This window comes from Carassius auratus, chromosome 40, assembly GCF_003368295.1.
Source record: "Carassius auratus strain Wakin chromosome 40, ASM336829v1, whole genome shotgun sequence".
Lineage (NCBI taxonomy): Eukaryota > Metazoa > Chordata > Actinopteri > Cypriniformes > Cyprinidae > Carassius > Carassius auratus.
Genome location: NC_039282.1, coordinates 8,681,518 through 8,702,322, shown reverse-complemented (window position 1 = coordinate 8,702,322; position 20,805 = coordinate 8,681,518). Strand labels below are relative to the sequence as shown.

The 20,805-nt window shown below is 37.4% G+C and overlaps 2 protein-coding genes across 4 annotated transcripts; one reads left to right on the top strand and one right to left on the bottom strand.

The window, feature by feature from the left end:
• Nucleotides 1-2,107: 2,107 nt before the first annotated feature.
• On the top strand, nt 2,108-14,681 carry LOC113058496 (hypoxia-inducible factor 1-alpha-like). Of its 3 annotated transcripts, none has more exons than XM_026226443.1 (15): nt 2,108-2,316; nt 6,570-6,760; nt 7,191-7,339; nt 8,080-8,164; nt 8,290-8,402; nt 9,120-9,307; nt 10,009-10,115; nt 10,332-10,479; nt 10,675-10,895; nt 11,519-11,655; nt 11,739-11,834; nt 11,930-12,060; nt 12,850-12,961; nt 13,065-13,182; nt 13,273-14,681. In XM_026226443.1, exons 1-15 carry the CDS (start codon nt 2,294-2,296, stop codon nt 13,350-13,352), a joined length of 1,899 nt encoding a protein of 632 aa, XP_026082228.1. In that variant the 5' UTR covers nt 2,108-2,293; the 3' UTR covers nt 13,353-14,681. The 3 variants fall into 3 exon arrangements, with proteins under 3 accessions (XP_026082228.1, XP_026082227.1, XP_026082229.1); XM_026226442.1 differs by having other exon boundaries at nt 7,188-7,339; XM_026226444.1 differs by lacking the exon at nt 2,108-2,316 and adding an exon at nt 6,250-6,400 and having other exon boundaries at nt 7,188-7,339.
• A 1,145-nt stretch (nt 14,682-15,826) lies between these two features.
• LOC113058497 (sushi domain-containing protein 6) lies at nt 15,827-20,484 on the bottom strand. Its single transcript, XM_026226445.1, has 5 exons — nt 20,277-20,484; nt 18,634-18,741; nt 18,094-18,291; nt 17,391-17,532; nt 15,827-16,868 (listed from the first exon to the last, which is right to left on the bottom strand). Exons 2-5 carry the CDS (start codon nt 18,725-18,727, stop codon nt 16,541-16,543), a joined length of 762 nt encoding a protein of 253 aa, XP_026082230.1. The 5' UTR covers nt 18,728-18,741; nt 20,277-20,484; the 3' UTR covers nt 15,827-16,540.
• Nucleotides 20,485-20,805: the final 321 nt, after the last annotated feature.

Sequence of the window (20,805 nt, the reverse complement as noted above, 5' to 3'; positions counted from 1 at the left end):
GCGCAGACTCAAACGAAGCTTGACGACGTCAGCAACCTGTCTGCCAGATGTAAATCTTCTAAGTGGCTGTGCGTGCAAACTGCCATCGTTAATCTTGCAGAGACGCCGAGCTTGAGCGGGGAGTTCTTTGTTGTGAGTGAGCAGGAGTAAGTATTCTGATTAAATATTTTGTATAGTATTTTAAAATGTAACGCCAGTACGCCATGTTAAGTTAATTGCCTGCGAGCTTCTCCTCCTGTCTGTACGGTAATGCGACAGAGAGACGAGTGGTTATGACGCAATCGTTAGCCTATTTTTTACAAAAACTGTTTATACGGGGCCATAATGTAACATAGAAGGTAATGGAGCCCTTTATACATTGTCGTGTATCTTTAGAAATAAATAATGGACAAACAGAGTCTTTAAACGCCTCAGATGTAAAGTTATTCGCTGTCAAAGTGACGCCAAAATGAATGGGAGTCAATGGGAATGCTAACGCAAGTGAAGTTCTGCTAAAAGATGGCAGCCCCCACCCGACTTCAACTTCCGGTCGAGTTCCTTGCCCCTTGGATAAGACCAAGGAAGGACTTTTAGACGGAAAGTTTCAGTATAAAACTCTGCCGGATTACTCTTCAGTCTGCCACAAGAAACATTACTCTTCATTTAGTCTGCCACAAGAAACAGCAACATTAAAATCATGAACTCAAATGTCATTGTTTAAAAAAAAACGTTAATAAGCTTAAACGAAAATAACGAAATAATTGTGTAGCGGAGTATTTTTTGTACACAGTGCCGCGAACTGTCAATCACTCCTGTACGCCCGCATCACTGTCCTCCTCAGCTGCAGCAACTTGCGCTCTCTCTCTTCATCACGCTTTAAAACAAAAAGGGGACAAAAAGATGTCTTTGTGCATAGGCTATAGATTAATTAGATAAATGAATATCTAAATTTGTGCCTTGCCGTCTACGGTATTTGTTTAGAACTTAGAAAAAAGATGCTGCAGCCAATGAACAGCCAGCGGGGGCTGCAGGACGACTCAACCTCCGCAGACAGTTTTTAATGTTTATCAGACAATAAATACTCAAGATTTTGCTTTAGTATAACTCACAACGAGTTTCACACACCTTCTCCGGCCACGTTGAGTTGTTGACACTTAACAGTGGGAAAAGCGACACATGCGCTATTCACTTGTATAATTTAAGGGTGAATGGGTAATGTAGTTTCTGCTCTCGGTGGGATGAATTAGGAAGCTTGCATTGTGAAGGGCGCTCTGAAAATCGGCAGTGCAGGTAAAAGATTAAAACCTCTATTAAAACAGATGTCCAAATGAGCGTACCGGTATGCTACAAGCACGTTCTGGGCGCACGGAGAGGTGGCAGTATGCTCAAGAGCTATATTTGGAAGTGGCGGTACTGAGTACTGGTGCGTACTGGCCCACTTAAAGCACTGGCAATGACTATACTTTGGAATTTTTTTGCATTCCACTTAGAATTCAACATGGAAATCATTTTTGTTTTTTATTGGCATTGATTGTTTTGAAATTCAAATGGTACTTACATGCCTGTGTTTTTATTTCTGTAATAAATATGGCTTTCAAGCCAACAGTTAATTTGGAGGATATTGATGGTTTATTGCAGGTATGTTGTTTACATGAGAAAATCTGTGTTACAAGTTAAACAAAAATTCCAATAAACAATCATATTTTGCATTTAAATAGTTTATTTGTCTTGAGTTTACATTAATTTTTTACATTTCACATTTACATATCCAAAAAGTTTCAGTCTTTTAATTGCGATTAATCGCGATTAATCGCGATTAATTTTAAAAAATTGTGCGATTAATTAGTTAATTTTTTTTAATCGATTGACAGCACTAATATATATATATATATATATATATATATATATATATATATATATATATATATATATATGTGTGTGTGTGTGTGTGTGTGTGTGTAGATAGATAGATAGTAGATAGGTTTTATGGCATAGGTTTTATTGCATTTAAAAAAAAAAAAAAATTCTGCACCGAATATGTGTTTAAAAACCAAAGTATATTATGTGTGTTTAACCAATGCTGGATTCAGACACAGCAGAGATTATTATTTTGGTTTATAATGATTGACGATGCCCGTCGTGACTTTTATTTTGACACTCAGCCCTCTACAAAGATTATCCAGTCGAGCCCCTTTAGAACCGAGAGTCAGAGAGATAAACAAGCTACAGTTCAGACGACGGTTGCGTTTGAGGTCTACTCAAGCGTTACACATACAAAACTCAAAACTCGGATTTCACTGATTTAATTCGAGCGATGGTGAACTCAGCGATGAAAAGGTAAGGCAATTGTTTTCCTGGAGCATTTTTATTTGAGTTAAAATGTGTGGGATTAATAATAAGCTATAAAAAAGGAAACCAAATCTTTCAGACGATGTATGTAGGCGTATGGCCTTATGAGCGTGCAGTCGATTATAGTAATGGTTCCTTGTTTTCTTTTTCATTTTGATCATGAAATGAGCTATTGAGAGGGTTTTTAGTTTTTTTGTTCGGAGTGATTGTTTTAGATTTTATATTAAATTTTTTGTGAAGACAATAGGCTATCGGTTTTATCGTACATAGCTACCAAATACACAATTTAAAACAATTAACCATAGACACTGAACTATTAGGAGTGATGATTTTGTGCCAGCTGAGCTTCAGTAACGTCTTCAGAAAACAAAAAACCTCCGAGTGGTCTCAAGGAGCACATGGTCAATAAAACAGCTTTGCGAAGCAGCGAAGACAGTGCTCTTAGGTTCAGTTTACACAGTCAGAAGAATGATAAGAGTCCTGTAATGGCTCCTTTGTTCTAAAAGACTAATCTTGTATAATCTGTCATGAGCAATATTATTGTTTCATGACGATATCTAATGGACACTTTCATATTTAGTGGGCTGAGATATGATAAAAGGTACTTTTACAGAAGTAAGTACACACAAAGGGTGAATATAGGATATTATTGAGACCCTATAAATGATACTAGTTAAATAATTCCTGAAAAAGCTTATTTCATCGGATTGGCATAAAATGCAAGGTTTGTCTTTTGCCAAAACAACTTATGTTGTTCCTCTTTTTACACAAATCATGAAGTTCCTTAAGTTTTTGACATTGCAGAATAATAAACTAACTTTGTTTCTTTGTTTTGAAAGAATATTTCATCTGTTGTACTATATATATATATAGTATTTCATACTATTTAATTAACACATTTTTGGTTGACTATTTTGAAGAAAATTGTGTGTCTTACAACATGTAACTGGTCATTTATTTTCTTTTTTTCTTAAAAAAATAAAATAATACTGGCCCTACGGAGAGGCAAAAGCATTTTTGAAAGTAAAAATATTCTATAACTACTTTGTATTTGCATCAATTGCTGGACACCATGTACTTAATGTGTTCACCAATTAATTACAAAAACAACATGTTTTTACATGTGCACAATAATTGTTGCATTAACAACTGTTTAGTTTAAATGTTAAACGTAATGACCGGTTCATTTCATGAAAGCTACATTTATACTATTTCTAAAAGAATGATCAAAATGCTTTTTAAATTATGAGTAATGCACCACACACCACAAGACATGGCAGCTTCCTAAAAGTATTTTGTATCAACCCACACATCTGAAGGAAATGAAGTACACACTTTCAGAATGAAGTAAATAGGCCAGAGAACATTTTGTTCTCTGCTGTCTTGATATAGCAGCGACTACTGCCTGTGTTCAAGCTTACTCTTGGCAGAGCTCCCATTGTCTCCCCCTCCCACCACCGTGCAAATGAACTTAGCCAAACCTCTCGCACACTCTCGCTGCTCTGCTCACTCAAAGGAACTGCATGTGCCTCAGCTTTAGAGCAGTTGGAAGGAGTCCCAGTGCTTCAGAAGCACACAAGAGTCAAATAATCTGTCCTATAGAAAACAAACAGCCCATAGCATTCGTCTGACATGCTTGATTAAAACCAAAGGGTTGACAGTTGACGAAAAAGTAAATGTGATGCAAATTTAGTGCATATCCACCCTCAAGTCTGCAAACAGAACGTTGTGTTCCTGAAACAACCAATATGAAAAAGAAAAGACGGTTTCACATATGGGCATACTGCATATCAACCACAAGTCTGCAAAGAGAACATTGTGTTCCTGAAACAACCAATATGTGACCCTGGACCACAAAACCATAAGTCGCTGAGGTATATTTTTAACAATTGACAAAAAAACATTATATCGGTCAACATTAATAGATTATTTTTTTTATGCCAAAAAGCATGAGGATATTAAGTAAAGATAATGTTCCATGAAGATATTTAGTAAATTTCCTACGGTAAATATATTAACTTAATTTTTTATTGGTAATATGCATTGCTAAGAACTTCATTTGGACGGCTTTAAAAGCGTTTTTTCTCATTATTTGTATTTATTTTTTTATTTTTTGCACCCTCAGATTCCAGATTTTTAAATAGTTGTATCTCTGCCAAATATTGTCCGATCCAAACATACACCATACATCAATGGAATGCTTATTTGTTCAGCTTTCTGATTATGAATACATCTAAAAATGTTTTAAATGGTTTTGTGGTCCAGGGTCAGATGTGAGAAAGCAAAGACTGTTTCACATATGGGGACATGGTATGGACACATTATTGTTGCTTTGCAAGGATGAGTAAGATTTTACTTTTAAAGGAAAGTTTAAGTGTTGTAAAATATTTAGTGAATTCATAAGGTGACATTTACACCGTGCATCAGTCTCTATAACAAGTCATACAGCTTCATATCAATCAGTATAACATTTGACACGAACATTCCTCTCCACTAAGCTTCTCATGCCATCTTTATCCCATGAGGTTCAGAGGAGTTCTTTTGAACAGGCTGGGATGGGTTGTACTGCACTTCTAGTTCCACCTACGCTGATATTGGGTGTTGACATTTTAGCAGAATGCATAATAACACTCACAGTAAATCCCTAACCATACAAACAGCACAAGGGTTGGGTTGGACTGTTGTGACGTAGCTGAAGGACACAGTGTTCCTGCATTGATTTACAGCAGCTTTGGCACGAGACTGCGTGCATTGCTTTCAAAGTCATTAAGATGTCATGTTTACATTGTTACACTATCAGTGAAAACTTTGGAATCAGTTTTGTAAACAAAACAAACATACTTTTTTTTTTATCATTTATTATTATTCAGCATGTATGCACTAAATTGGTCAAAAATGACAGCAAAAACATCTGCAGTGTTACAAAAGATTTCTATTTCAAATACATTTTGAAATTGGATTCTGGGTTTTGCTTCCGCTTGTCTCAGACATTTAGTTTTTTTGTTCTGACCTAAAACATGCATTGACTGATCGTACAAGGATCATCATCTGAATCCTGTTTTGTGTTTAAAATAAAGACCTGTAAAATATTAACAGCTTGTAAAGTGTGTTATAGATGTCTAAAACCATGTTAGCTTTGGCAGATTTCCATTTGATTGTTCTCTTTTAGGACTTTACCCTTCATTTGAATGTTCACTAATTAGTTTTATGTTTGAAGTTAGCGTAATATTTCTGAGAAATGGCGTTATTATGACTGACCAAATTACTGGATCTGTTCTTCAATGCTCCATTTTCACGAACTAGCATCAATATCTTCATATTGTTAGTTTTATGCCCCGTTGTTAAACTAGTCACATGCTTACAAATAGAGGTTTTGATCCAGGCCGGCGATACGTGACTGTTTATGTTTATTCTGGCTGTGTCCTTATACATACTTAATCCTGTGTGATTTTTGTTTTTTAGTACACTACATGTCATGCAAGCTTGATTTGGGATGGGAATGTTTTTCTTTGACAAAGTGTACAGAACCTTACTTGACTGACCACAGACTACGTGCCAAGTGAAAACGTGTGGCTGGAGCCCAACTTGTGCAGACACGCTGTGCAGCATATCTGTCCTGTTTACTGCTCCATGAAATACAATAACACTATTAATCTCGATAGGAGAGCTAAATATGTTCTGACAGGAGAAATGTTAATCCAGCACTGTATATCTAAAGGAAATGTTGGACTATGCCAAAAAAAAGTATATGCTGAGAGTTTTTTTGGCCACTGTTTGATGGGTCATTTTGGAATGTCAGTGTCGGCAGAGTTCAGTCCTGTTCAAAGCACAAAGGAGGTCAGAGACTGAGAGCTGGGAGGGACTCTGTGGATAGGAAGCATGGGGGAGGGCCATGGGACAGGCTTGTCTACATATTTAAGGCCAGTGGAGGAGGGGAGCGTCAGTGAAAAGCACAGAGTGAGGGAAAAGTTTATCTGAGGCCCACTCTCTGGCAAGACTAGGATACACAGAGCACCAGAACACACCAATTACAGCTGGGACAGTTTTATTGAGGAGAAACAGAGAGCAAGATGTAAGAGATGGAGAGACCAGAATGTTATTATTATTATTTTTGTTGTTTGTGTCTTTGTATGAAGAAAAACAGTGTAAACTACAAATTTAAAAAAGGACATTGCAAAAACTTTTTTTTTTTCTCTATTCTGAGTTTGGTCATTTTAAATAAGTTTGATCTTCTTGCTTAGGCCCAGCTTGGAGCAGCGGAAGGTGCGTTCACGGGACGCAGCGCGCAGTAGGAGGAGCCAGGAGACTGAGGTGTTTTACGAACTGGCCCACTCACTACCCCTTCCACGACGTATCGCCTCCCACCTGGACAAAGCTGCCATCATGAGGGTGACACTCAGCTATCTGCGCATGAACCGTTTGATCCAATCAGGTGGGTTCTGCTAAAATCAAGCCGTAGGTTGAGGGATGTTTGCAGTATTTTGGAGCAAATCCATCTTTTGCAATATTGCACAAGAGAAGAGAAAATTCCGGCCAGACTGCATTAAACTTGGGTTAACATTCAACTAGAATAAACCTGGTTTGTGCTGACCACAGTATGTTTGTGCAGGCAATTACTGGCTCCCAGATGCATGAAACCACTGAAATTCAAAAAATATTTATGCACAAACACGCACTACCATTATTGATCAGTTTAATGCATGCTTGCTGAATTAATTTAAGTTTTGAACTGTTTTAGGGAAAAAATCTTACTGACCCCAAACTTTTGAATGGTAGTGTGTACATCTTCTATAGGAGTATGTACAAAAACGTATTTGGATATTATTTACTAATGTTAATATTTAATTTGTCACATCCAGCAGGGCCAACCAAAACACAGACTGAAGAAACTGAGAATCCCACTGATGCCTTTTATCAGCAGGCACTGGCAGGGTTTATTCTGGTGATGACTGAGGAGGGGGACTTGGTCTTCCTCTCAGAGAGTGTCAGCAAATACATCGGCATGACACAGGTAAGTTTTGCCCCATATTGAAGTATTACTTGAAACCAGCACCGTGTGAATTTCACAAAGTTGAGGATTTTTATACGAGTTGGCTGCAGTTTAACAGCATGTGGCCCGGGAATAGTGTCACTTTGGATTCCTCCGCTGTGGTGTGAGGCACGGGGTTCATATTACATGTGTGACTAAGACCCTTAAAATAGATCTGTTTCTGAAGGGAAACATTCAGTCTAATGTGGTGTTGTGCTATAATCTGAAAAGAGAGCGTTACAATGTCATGAGTATTTGAGTAATGTAATAATAAATAAATATAAAAATCCAACATATAAGAAACTGGGGATCTATCTATCTATCTATCTATCTTATTGATCTATGTAATAATTTAGGCAACTAAAAACACAATTGTTACAGTAAAAGCATAAAAAGGATGATAGTGGGCGATTTGATGGAAAAGGCATGAAATCTCATACACATGACCCATTCACTCTTTGAATTGCATGTACAGAGTTCATAAATGCTGAAGAATGTTCTAGTGATTTCATTCATATGAGACAGTCCAATGCATGTTCAAAACAGTGTTTTAAAGGATATACTACATTTAAAAAAAATAATGCAGAAAAGTTGGTAACATGTAAGACATAATTTTGTATAAATGAATGTACTAAATAAAGATTTTTTGTTTAATACTATCTTTAGTGTCATGATATTGTTTTGAAGTTGTCTTTTTTTTTTTCTGATGTGGTGTTGTACAGCTGGAGCTGCTTGGACAGAGCGTGTATGAATTTGTTCATCCCTGTGACCAAGAAGAATTGCGAGACATTCTCACCACAAGACCTGGTAATAAAAGATTTCTTTTCACTCAATTGTAGCTGCCTACCTACTGTATTGAGGTACTTGAAGTCTCATATTCTGTGTGGACTGACAAGGAGAATCTCTCTCTTGTTTTTTTTCCTCATCCTCAGGTGTTTCAAAGAAAAAGACAGAGAAGTTGACCGAACATAATTTTTTCCTTCGGATTAAGAGCACACTCACCCACACAGGAAGAACAGTTAATATCAAGTCCGCAAACTGGAAGGTACACATGCTATTAATATTATGTAAAAATTGCTTATTATTTTATGTATAGACTATTAAATGTGTTTTAGACAGGAAACTATAGAAAGAAAGTGGGCATAAACAATCCAAGCTGCATTTAAACTCACAGAAGTGTCATTGTCAGCGTGCACTGCTTTTTAGTTGTTGTTGTTGTTGTTGTTGTTGTTTTTAGAAAAATGTAATTACGTGACCAGGTTTAATCAGTACTGGTGTTGAACTTCCTTTAGCTATTTTCACACGCAACACCTGTTAGCTCATCTTAAGTGGGTGTAGATTGCTCTATGGGGTATGCAGGACTGTATCAGCATTACCGCTTCACATCAGTCCAGCTCTTTGTGTAGCTATGGGGTCAAGTCCCATGAGTGCATAAAACAGGACACAAATATACTGAAGGCAGTGATCCAACCACAAAACCGTGCCAAGACAGGAGGCCCGTTTTTAGCTTGACCGCTTGTTTTGCACGTCATGTTCCACAGTGTTGTGTTTTCATCTTGGTCATCTGTGTTTTGTTGAGAAATGTACAAACAGTCAGTATGAAACTTTGATTAGATTAGAAACCGTCTCCGAATATATGTACACTACTGTTTGGGTTCTGTGAGATTTTTCTAAAATATTTATTATATTTATATTATAAGTTGGTCATTTTATGATTAAAATTCCATTAAATATATATATATTTTTCTATTTGTTCTCCCAGGTCCTTCATTGCACAGGACACATGCAGACGTTCAGTGGCGATGATGAGAACTCGCCCCCTGCTGGCAGCTTCCTGACTTTGCTGTGCGAACCCATTCCTCACCCCTCCAGCGTTGAATTCCCACTAGACAGCAGCACTTTCCTCACACGCCATAACATGGACCTGACTTTCACACAATGTGACGGACGGTAAGATGCATTTAAATGCAATAATATATTCTCATGCATAATCTCTCGGAAGTACACAGCACATATGTTTTGTAAAAGTTAGTGTCTGATAGCAGCTGAGTTTCTCTGTGTAGCAATGCACTACCCACACATTTAAAAATGAATCAAACATTACTCCCTCTATCTGCAAACCTAAATGAGCATGTTAAAATGTTTTTGTGACAACTGAAGATTTTATTCATGTTGTGAGAAAGCATGTGACTCAGGTTTCCAGTGTTTTTCCCTCAGCTTCCACTTAGGGCACTATATATTTATAGTATCTCAGTTTTGGGATTAAATGCACCAATCACACTTTATACTGGAGATTTCCATAAACAGCTTTTTTAAAGGATGCAAATTCATATGAAATAAATATAGTGGTTCCTTCACTGCTGTTGAACCTTCAGCTTTCAGGACAAGAGTCATCTGACATGATGCAAATTAAAATGGTTTAATGCATGGCTAGCCATGCATTAGCCAGCTTATACCATGGTCATTTGTTAGCATTGACAAATTGCAGATTCATGTGACATCGCTGTGTCAATCAATCGACCGAAGTGATGCAAGAGTAGCAATATATAAAACTGGTTCAGATAAAATATTCAAAGGAAACTGGTATTGTATTTAAATATGTAATCAAATTATGAGACTTGATATACTGATTGACTGCCTTGTGTTTACAGAGTCACTGAGCTTGTTGGATACCAACCCGATGATCTGATTGGCCGGTCTGCCTATGAGTTTTATCACGCCCTTGATTTTGATCATGTGACCAGGAGTTTACACATCTGTAAGTTCAAGTTTGTTTTCATTAATTTCTGTGACATAATCAAACCTAGTTTTTTCACAATACAGTTAGTCTTAACTGTAACCCCACCCGATTATCAACTTCATTTTCTACAATTCTGTGACAATGTCAAATATAATGTTGTGTTCTTAAGTTTTCTTTATAGAATAAAGAAAAGACCAACTGCTAAACTCTTCCTCATCTTTTCCTTGCTTGCAGTGTTCTCCAAGGGCCAGGTGTGCACCAGCCATTACCGCTTCCTGGCTAAGAATGGAGGATTTGTCTGGACTGAGACTCAAGCCACTGTCCTCTACAACAGCAAGACCTCTCAACCCGAGGCTGTGGTCTGCCTCAACTTTATCCTCAGGTACCTCATTCAGACATGGTCTATCTGATTCTAGTATTTTAGGATAATTCCATATACTATTATAGTTTATAATAATATTTTGAATGGCATTTTGTTTTAGTAGTTTTGGAACTTTTTGTAACTATACTACACAAAAAATGGTTTCAATTTCAGTAAACAAAAATAACCCTGGTGTGGATGATGTTTCTCTGGCAGTGGTGTGGAAGAGGCGGATGTTGTGTTCTCACTGGAGCAGACCTGTGAGAAGCCAAAGCCCAGAGCTGAGAAGCTGAGCGTGCTGGAGGAAGAGGAGGAGAAGGACTCAGACATGGAGGTGGAGAGCGACACTGCAGCGCTCTTCCTCCAGATGAAGGACAACCCAGAAGAGTTACTGCAGCTGGCACCTCACTCTGGAGACACGATCATTTCTCTAAAAGGTGCTCACGATCATGCTTTTCTACAGAATGAGAATGTTTGTTAAAGCTGCGGTAGGGAACTTTTGACGCTCTAGCGGTTAATAAACAGAACTGCTTGCGTCTTGCGGAAGTACATTGTAGCCGGAACTACTTCTCTCTGTTTATGTCTATGAAGAATCACAAAGGTACTGGGTTACTCCGCCGCGGTATCCACGAAGCAATCTAAAATAGTCCGAATATAAACACTTATTATAGGTGCACCCTAGTGATTCAGGACAAGCAAAAAACACGGTTTGGAAAATGGATTCATGGTGTACTTGCTTATTATATAAATTTTTCTACATTTTGAACCCAAACAAAGTTACGGACCGCAGCTCTGATTGGTTGTTTCTTACCGGGAGCGATGGAGTTTCTGCAAATGGCAATAGGACCACTGGGAGGAGCCAGAGGAGCTTGATTTTTTTTCACAGATTATCTGTCTCATATTCTACTGTCAGGACATAATGACAGGTTTAATAAATATGTAAAAAATATTTTTTTTACAAAAGTTCCCTACAGCACCTCTAATGGTCCTCTAAAATTGATTTGGTTGTGTATTCTTGCACAAAGTATGTCATCCTAATAGTCCTTTATATTATTCACAGAGTGTGTGGAGTTGTCCTTCTGCTCTCCACCTAGTCCCAACACTCTCCCAGAAAGCCCTCAGGACCTCTGTACCCCTGAACTCCGCCAGCTCCTTTCGCCAATATTCGACAGGCCCACTAATTCTCCACCCGCTGCGGTGTGTATGAGAGTTTTTGTTTGTTTGTCTGGGGATTTTTGATGGTTTGAATGGTTTATCTGACGTTTAAGGGTCTGTTTCAGAGCCCCGCTGAAGAGATGCCCATGGAGATGGAAGGGGTGGAGAAGTTCTTCGCCCTCAAACCCGAGGAAAGCATAACTCTGAAAGAACAGTCAGAGGTAGTTCTCAAACTGGTTTTTAGATCTCTTTCAAACATGTCTAAAACAATCCAGAAGGTAAGTCATAGGTGTTTAACACTTTCATTCTCTGACAGGATATAGATGAGCTTGATTTGGACATGTTAGCTCCATATATCTCCATGGACGATGACTTCCAGTTGACCTTCCTGCCCTCGAGTGATATGGCTGCACCTTTAGATATGCTGACCAACACTTCAAGGAAACGGTAAGAGTCATGATGATTTCAGCATATTTAGTTTCTTCAAAATGGCTTGAATGTTTAAAATACGGTAACATGCACTATCGTTCCGAAGTTTGGGACTGGTAAGATATTTGTAATGTTTTACAGGAAGTCTCTTATGTCTCTTTATTTAATGAAAAATACAGTAATATTGTAAAGATTTATTACACTCTAAAATACCTGTTTTCTATTTGAATCTATTTTGAAATGTAATTTATTCCCGCGATGACAAAGCTACATTTTTAAGTAATTACTCCAGTCTTCAGTGTCACATGATCCTTCAGAAATATTTCTAATATGCTGATTTGCTGCTTAAGTAACTTTTTATCATATAAACCATGATACATTTTCACAATTTTTTTAATAAATAGCCAGTTCAGATGAACACAATTTTTTTTTAAATCTAAATCTTATCTTATGTCTTAAGTGTCAGTCTTGCATAATAAATATACATAATCTGAAAACTGAATAAATAAGCATTCCATTGATGTATGGTGTAGACAGTCAGACAATATTTGTCCGAGATACAACTATTTGAAAATCTGGAATCTGAGGGTGCAAAAAGAAAAAAACGAAATATTGAGAAAATCGCCTTTAAAGCCGTCCAAATGAAGTTCTTAGCGATGCATATTACTTATCAAAAATTGAGTTAATACATTTACAGTAGGAAATTTACAAAGTATCTTCATTGAACATGATCTTTTACTTAATATCCTAATGATTTTTGGCATAAAAGAAAAATGTATCATATTTAATGTCTTTTCTCCACAACAGATGTTTGGAAGATGAGGAGGAAGATGACATTCCCATCCTGGCTGCCAAATGGGAGAAGAAACCGAAGAGCGGCTCCATAGAGGAACAGCTTCTGCTCAGCCACACATTACTGGTAAGGACAAATTATAGTTTATTTTTGGACCCCCGCTTTTTAAAATGTATTCACACACAAAACTCTGTATAGACGATATGTGAGATATTTCTAATCTTTTTAGAAAACCTTGTCTGATGATGGTTCGGAAGAATTTGAAGCGCCACCTCAAAAGCGAAGTCAGCTCTTGACCGACAGGGACCCGTTGCTGGGAGGAGCGCAGGCGTTGTGTGATACAGCAGGTACACTACCTATTTTTAACAATCCTGTCCTGTTGAATAAAAGTTAATGAGTGAGCTTTTATAAATGAACTTTAATTTTATCATTAACAGCTCTCATGAGGGACAGCTTCCTGTCACGCCCGCCTGACTTAATGAGGCCTGTTGCTGCAGCATTGCCCTCCCTTACTTGAATACAATGTGGACGAGTCATCAGCAATTACATGACAATTATCAAAGCATCCTGACCGCCATTAAAGAGGGCTACGAAAACCCTTTCTCAAGCTCCACATGTATCAACATAACATGTATTTCAGAGAGTGTCCTTTTACGCACAATACAATTGGCTTAAACACTCTGTCCATTATATAAATCTCTTTTTTTAATTTGTTTTTGCCCAAATATTAAAATCAAGAGTAGTCAATATGGACTTTAGCTAGTAGAATTAGTATAATATAGTGATTTTGGTAATGAGTTCTCAGCAGATTTGTCATTCAGTATATTACGACATTTCAAAAAAATAAAATAAAAAATAATAATGGTGCTATGATGTCCCCTTGTTTTTTTGCCGTTCAGTCCGAGGTTGTCCAAAGCACAAATGTGGCCAAAGCGTGTTTGAAATCGGAAGAGAAACTGGTCAGGATATGTTAGAAATGGTGTTAACATGTTCTACCACTTGTAGCCTTAATCTAAACCTGTAATCTCAACTTCAAACATAAATTCATTTAACTAAGTTTATCTGAAAGAAGCTTGATGTGAGGATTTCTTACAGCGGTTCTGTCTAGAATCGGGGGTTAGAGCGGAAAAGGGCTGACTTTGAGTGGATGCGATCATGCTTTTGAGTTCATAGCTTATTCACTGAGGCCATAGCTGACAAACGCAACAAATAATCTATTGGTGATCGTCTTTTTATAAAGCATTTTATATACTTTTGCAATTACTTGTAAGTCAATCTATACTTGTGTCTTTGGTGTTGAATCACAAATATTACTGTTTTCTGTCCTTGTCACTTCCAATGTTGAATGATCTGTAATGGTTTTCAAAGAGGCTATGGTGTTGACGCTGCAGTCGTATTGACTGAAAACCTTGTCCGATGTCTTTTTGAATCCTAAAATGTGATGCTAACATGACAAATGTGCTAATCAGTTGGATGAAAGCGTTTGCAGTAAGCGATCGCTTTTAGTTTTGTTGTTCGTCTGTTTCTAGACCACCTTTTATGCAGCAGAGGCAGTTTTGTAATTGTGGCATACAGGATAAAGTGTGGTGCTTTTGCTTTTTTTGCTTTTTTTCAGTTGACTGTGAATCAGATGTATTCCCTTGATTTCTGTAGCTAGTACAGACACGACTCAAGGGGCCTTATTCAAATAGTGTCCAATAAGACACATGCCTTTCTCATATGGATAACACGTTCTTCAGATATCTTTGACTTTTTGTGTATATTACTGTGTATTTTTGCATCATTTATTTCCAATGTACTTATACCTTGTATTGACTGGTAAAGAAATAAACCATTGTAAATGCAATGCATAAGTGTTGTGTGCTTTTCCTTAAACATACAGACTTAAAAACACCCAAAATCACATTTCCTCATAAAAAAAAAAAGTATTTTGCTTTAAAAGCTTTTTCGTACAAAATATTATTTGAACAATGTCTGTCTAAATAGATTATTGTTTGTATGTAACTGCTCCAAACTAAAATATGAAACTCGGCACCTGGGGGAATGTAGGATCTCTCTTTTTCTCTCTCTCCCTTTTTTCATTTAAAAGTAGGCTATCTTTAAGTCCTTTTTAAACAAAAGCTAACGCACTAGACACATATACCGGTCTAAAACATTACAATTTTTTTTTTACATTCATTAAAAAGCATAGTGCAATGTTTTGCATCAGTCACCACAGACAACTGTCTAATATGAACTTTTATGAACTAAATTAATGGACATCAATAATCATCAAATGCTTTCCATTCAGTACTTTTCCTCTGCAAAACTGGTATAAACCACGTGTACAATACGTTTAAGATAGCGGTGTTATTTTACTTCTGTAGTAAAGAGTAGATTACATTCCAACAGTCTCTAATGAAGATTAATAAACACAAAAACACTCGGTGTTTTCCTCGCACGTGCGTGCAGTACAGTGTTTGACCTCAAGATGGAGACAAGGCCTGCTATCAGTCGCGACTCGCAACAAGGTAAAACAAAAAAAATCTTATCAGCGTACAAAAGTTGTGAAGTGGGCGAGAATACGTTTTTACCTCAGGTTGCTCCATATTGTAATAACTGAACTAGCTAGTAGTTAGTTTATTTAACTAATTTGAAGATTTGCCATCTGTTAGTGTAGAATCAGGAAACCAGTTTAGCATTTACATGATCTCAAGTTTAGTCACAGAGGCTCTATGTAGGTCAAATGTAAATGCGTAAGCATGCTGTTACTTTCTGTTTCTATATAATAAAATCCCCATGATATCCTATGGGTCATGACTTTTAATCCACTATTGATCTGTCTGCTCAAACCAGAGAAAACACTACTGTTAACAAGCTTGACACTGCATTATTACCCACGCCATTACACTTAAACCACTCAAAATAATAGTTTTACCAAGTTTCAGTATTAACCATATCTTAATATATATATGTGTGTGTGTGTGTGAAACACCACTCACAAACCCTAGAAAGATTTCAAAACATTTTTAATAGCAAACATCCAGTTCATAAAGTTTTAAAAGTGTATTATTATTACTTTTACACACACTAATTCTGCAGAATTATGTACAGGATGTAAATGTTACATATCATAAAATGCCAAACAACAATAAAAACAAATACAAAACATTCAATGTCCGTTCAGCGAGCACACTTCAAGTCTGTTCCCCTGTTCTATATGTTAATGCAATATTTAACAATAAGAAGGAATTCAAATAAAATCATATACTACATCCATCAGTCAACAGGCACAATCTCAATCTGCTCCTTACATTCAATCAATCTAAATTCTCTGAGAAACTTCATTATCTTGAGCCATAACCCTGAAAAATGTAACTCCACAGCACCTCAGTCTTACAGAAATGGCTGTATCATTAAATAAACATCATTCATCATTCACAAAGGTCCCCTTTAAAGACCTCGTTTCCCCTCACGGAGGGGAACCACATCACCAGCTGGTCATTGAAAACATTTAACATAATCAATATTGCAGCACGTTACCTAGGAAAACCAAACATATCTGACCAATAAGGTCATTGCGAAACATCTACACCAGTTTTACACTGATATTTTAAGCCAAGGAAAGGATGAATCCAGAAGCAAAGGCAGAAGGAAAAGTCACAAGGACTCCTGTGCAAGGACACGAATAACCAAAAGGCTAAAGGTGAGTTCAAAGTCCAGTAATTAGTTGTTTTTATCAACAGAAAGTACGCTTTGCAAAGCCTGTTCGTCCCGGTCGTTCTCAGTGTCTCTGGATCGTGATTGGACCTCTTCGTAAGGAGGCGGTGGAGTATCTGTGCTTTGATTGGCTGTGTCAATGCAGCGATTGGAATCGGGGTGAATGAGTGAAGTCAGCGGACGGTGTTCGGATGCGTCCTGGGTCAGCAGGAGCTGAGCGGGTCCACAGAACGACGGGAGTCGCTGGCCCCAACTGTCGTAGATTGCCTCCTCGTATGTGGGAAGAGATACGGGTAAGCCATCCACAACAAGGTCCAACTGATCTGAAGAATGCCTGATGAAAAAGACACAAGGGTTAATGATGTTGATATGCATTATGGTTCAAACACTTGGGGCTGGTTTTGTAAGAAGTAGGTTTTTGAAAGAATTCACTTGTGGTCATCGAGGCTGCATTTCTTTAATAAATAATAATGAAAACATTATTGCAATTGATTTTTCTATTTAAATATATTTCCAAATTTAGTAGCCAATACTCCAGACTTCTTTGGAAGATTATTTCTGCCACAAATCTTTTACTTTTTGCAATTCTGAGTTTAGATCTCATTAATTCAGAGAGAAAAAAGGCAGTATTGGCAGATATAAAAATATAATTTATAAAAAAAAAAATATATTAATTGTGAGATATGCCTTTATAACTGCAAAAAAAAACAAAAAAAAAACAAAACAAAAAAAAAGGTAATTTGTTATAAATTACCCATTAATAATTTTCTTGCAATTATAAGTTTATATCTCACAATTATAATGTGCATTTCTTTTCTTTTTTTGGATGATAACAATAAATAGTGGAACAACATACCATTGCGTTCGACAGGATAATAGACGGGATTTGATGACCAAACAGGCCGTTGTGGTGAGAAGGAATATGGACACTCCAATAGCAGTCGTGGCCACACTTTGGACAGAGTTTACTTTTTTTTCTGATTGTTCGGGTTTACCCTCTGTTAAAGACAAAAAAAAAAGAACAAAACTCACACACAAACCATTTTAAGACATCCGCCAAAGAGCTTGAAAACAAACGGACGTACAAATCAAGGTAAGTTTCTGGAAGTGGTTGGGTGAGGATAACATCCTTTGATTTGGATTCTATGATGCAAATGTTTCCGAAGGTTTTATGTGCATCACAGAAAGAAAGAAAAAACCTTCACACTGGTTAGTTTGGTGTCTTTGCTGACTTCCTGCTCAAGCTGTTGGTTTCCTCTCGTGACACATTTCAGCTCAGACAAGGAAGCAAGGGTGCTGAATGGAGAATCATGGTTTTTCCCCTCCTTAGTTTAGCAGTTTACTTCACTACCGGGCGTCTGGGGCTTATTTAGGTCATTTATTAATGGTTCTTCTTTTGTTATGCCTTCCTTCAGCATATTTTCTTCATTCAGAATACAGAACTAATGGACAACTGATGCAAGATGAAAGTCTGCATACGTCTCTTGCTTCAAATGATGGTAAATGGCTAAATTGCAGTGGATGTGTCAAGTGCATTAACATTTCTTTGTTTTTCTTACCTGGATGGTGCACGCAGACGGGCGCTTTGCGATGCCATTTTCCATTCTCACACTGTGACCTATGGTGGCCTTTGGGGAGAACGTAGCCAGGCTCGCAGAAAAAGTGAATGATGGTCTTGTGAGGGAAACCGCGACAGGGAGAGTGCTCACAGCGGAAGCCTCCATGTTCTTCTACAATCGGGTGGGAGCAATTCTTGCCTTGAATTAAGAAAGATAAATTAGAAATGACCCTGATAAGGTAAAAGTTTTCCCCTACATGTACTCATTGTATTTTTTTCCTTCACTATGATGAAGAAAGTTGCATCACACTGACATTCTGACCCCCAAAAAAGAACTAAAATGAATTTAAATTCAGAAATTAAAAACATGCTCACCGTAAAAAGTGTTATTTTTGAACGAGACTGATTGGCGTACAAAGTTTCATAACTGATTATTGCAAAACTGTTCATATGACAATCTTTACTATCAGCTTTCAGAGGAAGCTAGTGGCTGGTTATCTGGAAGAGGAAGATGTGGGCTGCTGAAAGGAAATCTTCGTACCTGTGGTAATGTCTGGCAGAGCAGCCAGCAAGAGAACCCCGCAGCTCAGCGCAGTACGCACACATGGCCAGAGAGACAATCGCTGTGCAGACATCAAAACACTTGGTCCTGCTGACACAACACACAAACACAAAGACAGAGCTCAGGAACCTGTAGCTATTCACATATCAGCAGTTTCCATTACTGAACAGATGCACAGGTCTGAGTCTTGCATCTAATGCATTCCAAGCATCATTCAGAGATGCATTTTTAAGTGCATTACATGTGTGACTAACAGGGTGTTTACACCATTGACCACATGTTGGTGTGGTTGCACAAAAAAAGAAGGGATGCATTTACAGCTGTCTTTGCTACAGCTGGCACACACACCACACCCAGCCTGTGACCGTAGAATAACACAACCCAGAGTGTAATTTCCCATACCAAAGGTGGTGTTAAATGTCAGGGTGTCAGTCGATAGTGGTCTAAAAATGACTGGCAGTTTTGCCTCAAAGTTGAGCAAGTTGAACACAAAATATCTCCAGGAGCACAAACGCTGCACACTTGCTTTGATTTCTGCAGTGGTATAGTCATCTGTGTAACGTGCAGGGTTGTCCCTTCTTGGCAGCCTGACATTTTTACACGTAAGCTTGGCACAAAACAGACCACAACGTGGGTGGCAACCTTCTTTACTAAATACATCATTAAACTGAGGAACACTGATGTGAGACTTATTTTGCACAAGAATTATGTGAACTGCATACTGCAAGTTATAATGTACATTACGTAATATTCTGTTCATAAGGAGAATATAGTGTATGTGTATTATGATCTATTGTCATGACCTATGTACCACAAACTAGACCAATTATCAGTTTGATCGATTCTCAGATCATCAGTATTGGAGCGATCAATAAATGCAAAGTAACTAAATAAATTAAATTCAAAAAAAAAAAAAAAGCTAAATTTGGATTTGCTGAAAAAAATAAATGGCATGAATGTTATTGTTTAGAATGTAGTTCGTACAATCTCAATATAATTTATTATGAATTTATTTATTTAGCTTATTCTGTTGTTGAAAAATTAAAAAGCCTCTGTATATGGCTTATTGGTTATGGAACACATTAAAAAATCATTATCAGTCGCAAAAATATAATCTTTACACGATTTTCACCACACAAAATGACAAAATTATTTTTGCTATCTGCAAACAGTCACAAATTGCTGAAAAACTATTTTCACTTAGAAGTTGCTAGTAAATTTGACACAAATAACACATTTAATTAAACATTAAATATTGAAGTAGAAAAACTGAAATGGTATTTTATTTTAAAACACTGCAATAATCTTTTTTTACATTTTGGAAAAGTGTACACAATAGTGACAGTAGAGTAAAGCAAAGAATGGAGTTGAAATGTGAAATTGCTGTGCTATATTAAAACGCATTTTTCTGGCATTTAAACAGCTAGTTATGGTTATGATGGATATGAAACATCACTGACACATCCGATAAAAGAGAACTGATCTTTGAGTCTTCTGCTCTCAATAATTCAATAACACTATTCATACGCTTACTGTAGGTTTGAGAAACGGAAGACAGGTGCACAAAAGCTCTATTGTTGCATCCTATTGTATTTCAAAGTCTGATCCAAAACGAAACTCACCTGGCAATGCAGCTCGCGGTGATGTGAGGTTATAAAATCGATCAAGTCCAGTGCGTTCTTTAGTGTGTTTTCAGTCACGAGGGAGCCGTCAAAGATTTCAGACGACTTTGCACACAAGCTGTTACCCCCGGGTAAATAGGACCTGATTCAACAAGTGCGTCTATTCCAGAGCAGCTGTCACATGACTCGCCACACAGCTGAGTTATAATGTGCAGCTCGAGCTCTGATTGGTCGCCGGCCTGCGTGTTCTCGATAGCCCCGCCCACAGTGATGTGAACGGACCGCCCACATTGGTTATCATATGTTCTGGAAACTGAAAGCAATTCGTGGAAGAGCAGTACTGTGGTATTATTATTTATACAAATATTTTTTTACGACCGCACCTAAAGCGCACTCGCTTCCCCATTTGCCTTAAAATCTGAGGAAGAGGCAAAAAACAGAAACTAAACAGAAGTGATAAAACCCAAGGTGGATGCATCGCCTGTGAGCGAAAATATGCAGTGATGGTGGCTGTCTCTCAAAAGCTTAG

Bases quoted from the DNA above. Each gene is read 5' to 3' on its own strand.
- LOC113058496 (XM_026226442.1), top strand. From the start codon at position 2,294: ATGGTGAACTCAGCGATGAAAAG. The intron at 2,317-6,569 runs GTAAGGCAATTG...CTTCTTGCTTAG, and splicing joins GTGAACTCAGCGATGAAAAG to GCCCAGCTTGGAGCAGCGGA. The intron at 11,656-11,738 runs GTGTGTATGAGA...GGTCTGTTTCAG, and splicing joins CTAATTCTCCACCCGCTGCG to AGCCCCGCTGAAGAGATGCC.
- LOC113058497 (XM_026226445.1), bottom strand. From the start codon at position 18,727: ATGTCTGCACAGCGATTGTCTCTCTGGCCATGTGTGCGTACTGCGCTG. The intron at 17,533-18,093 runs GTAAGAAAAACA...TGTCTTTAACAG, and splicing joins CGTCTGCGTGCACCATCCAG to AGGGTAAACCCGAACAATCA. The intron at 16,869-17,390 runs GTATGTTGTTCC...CTTTTTCATCAG, and splicing joins TTATCCTGTCGAACGCAATG to GCATTCTTCAGATCAGTTGG.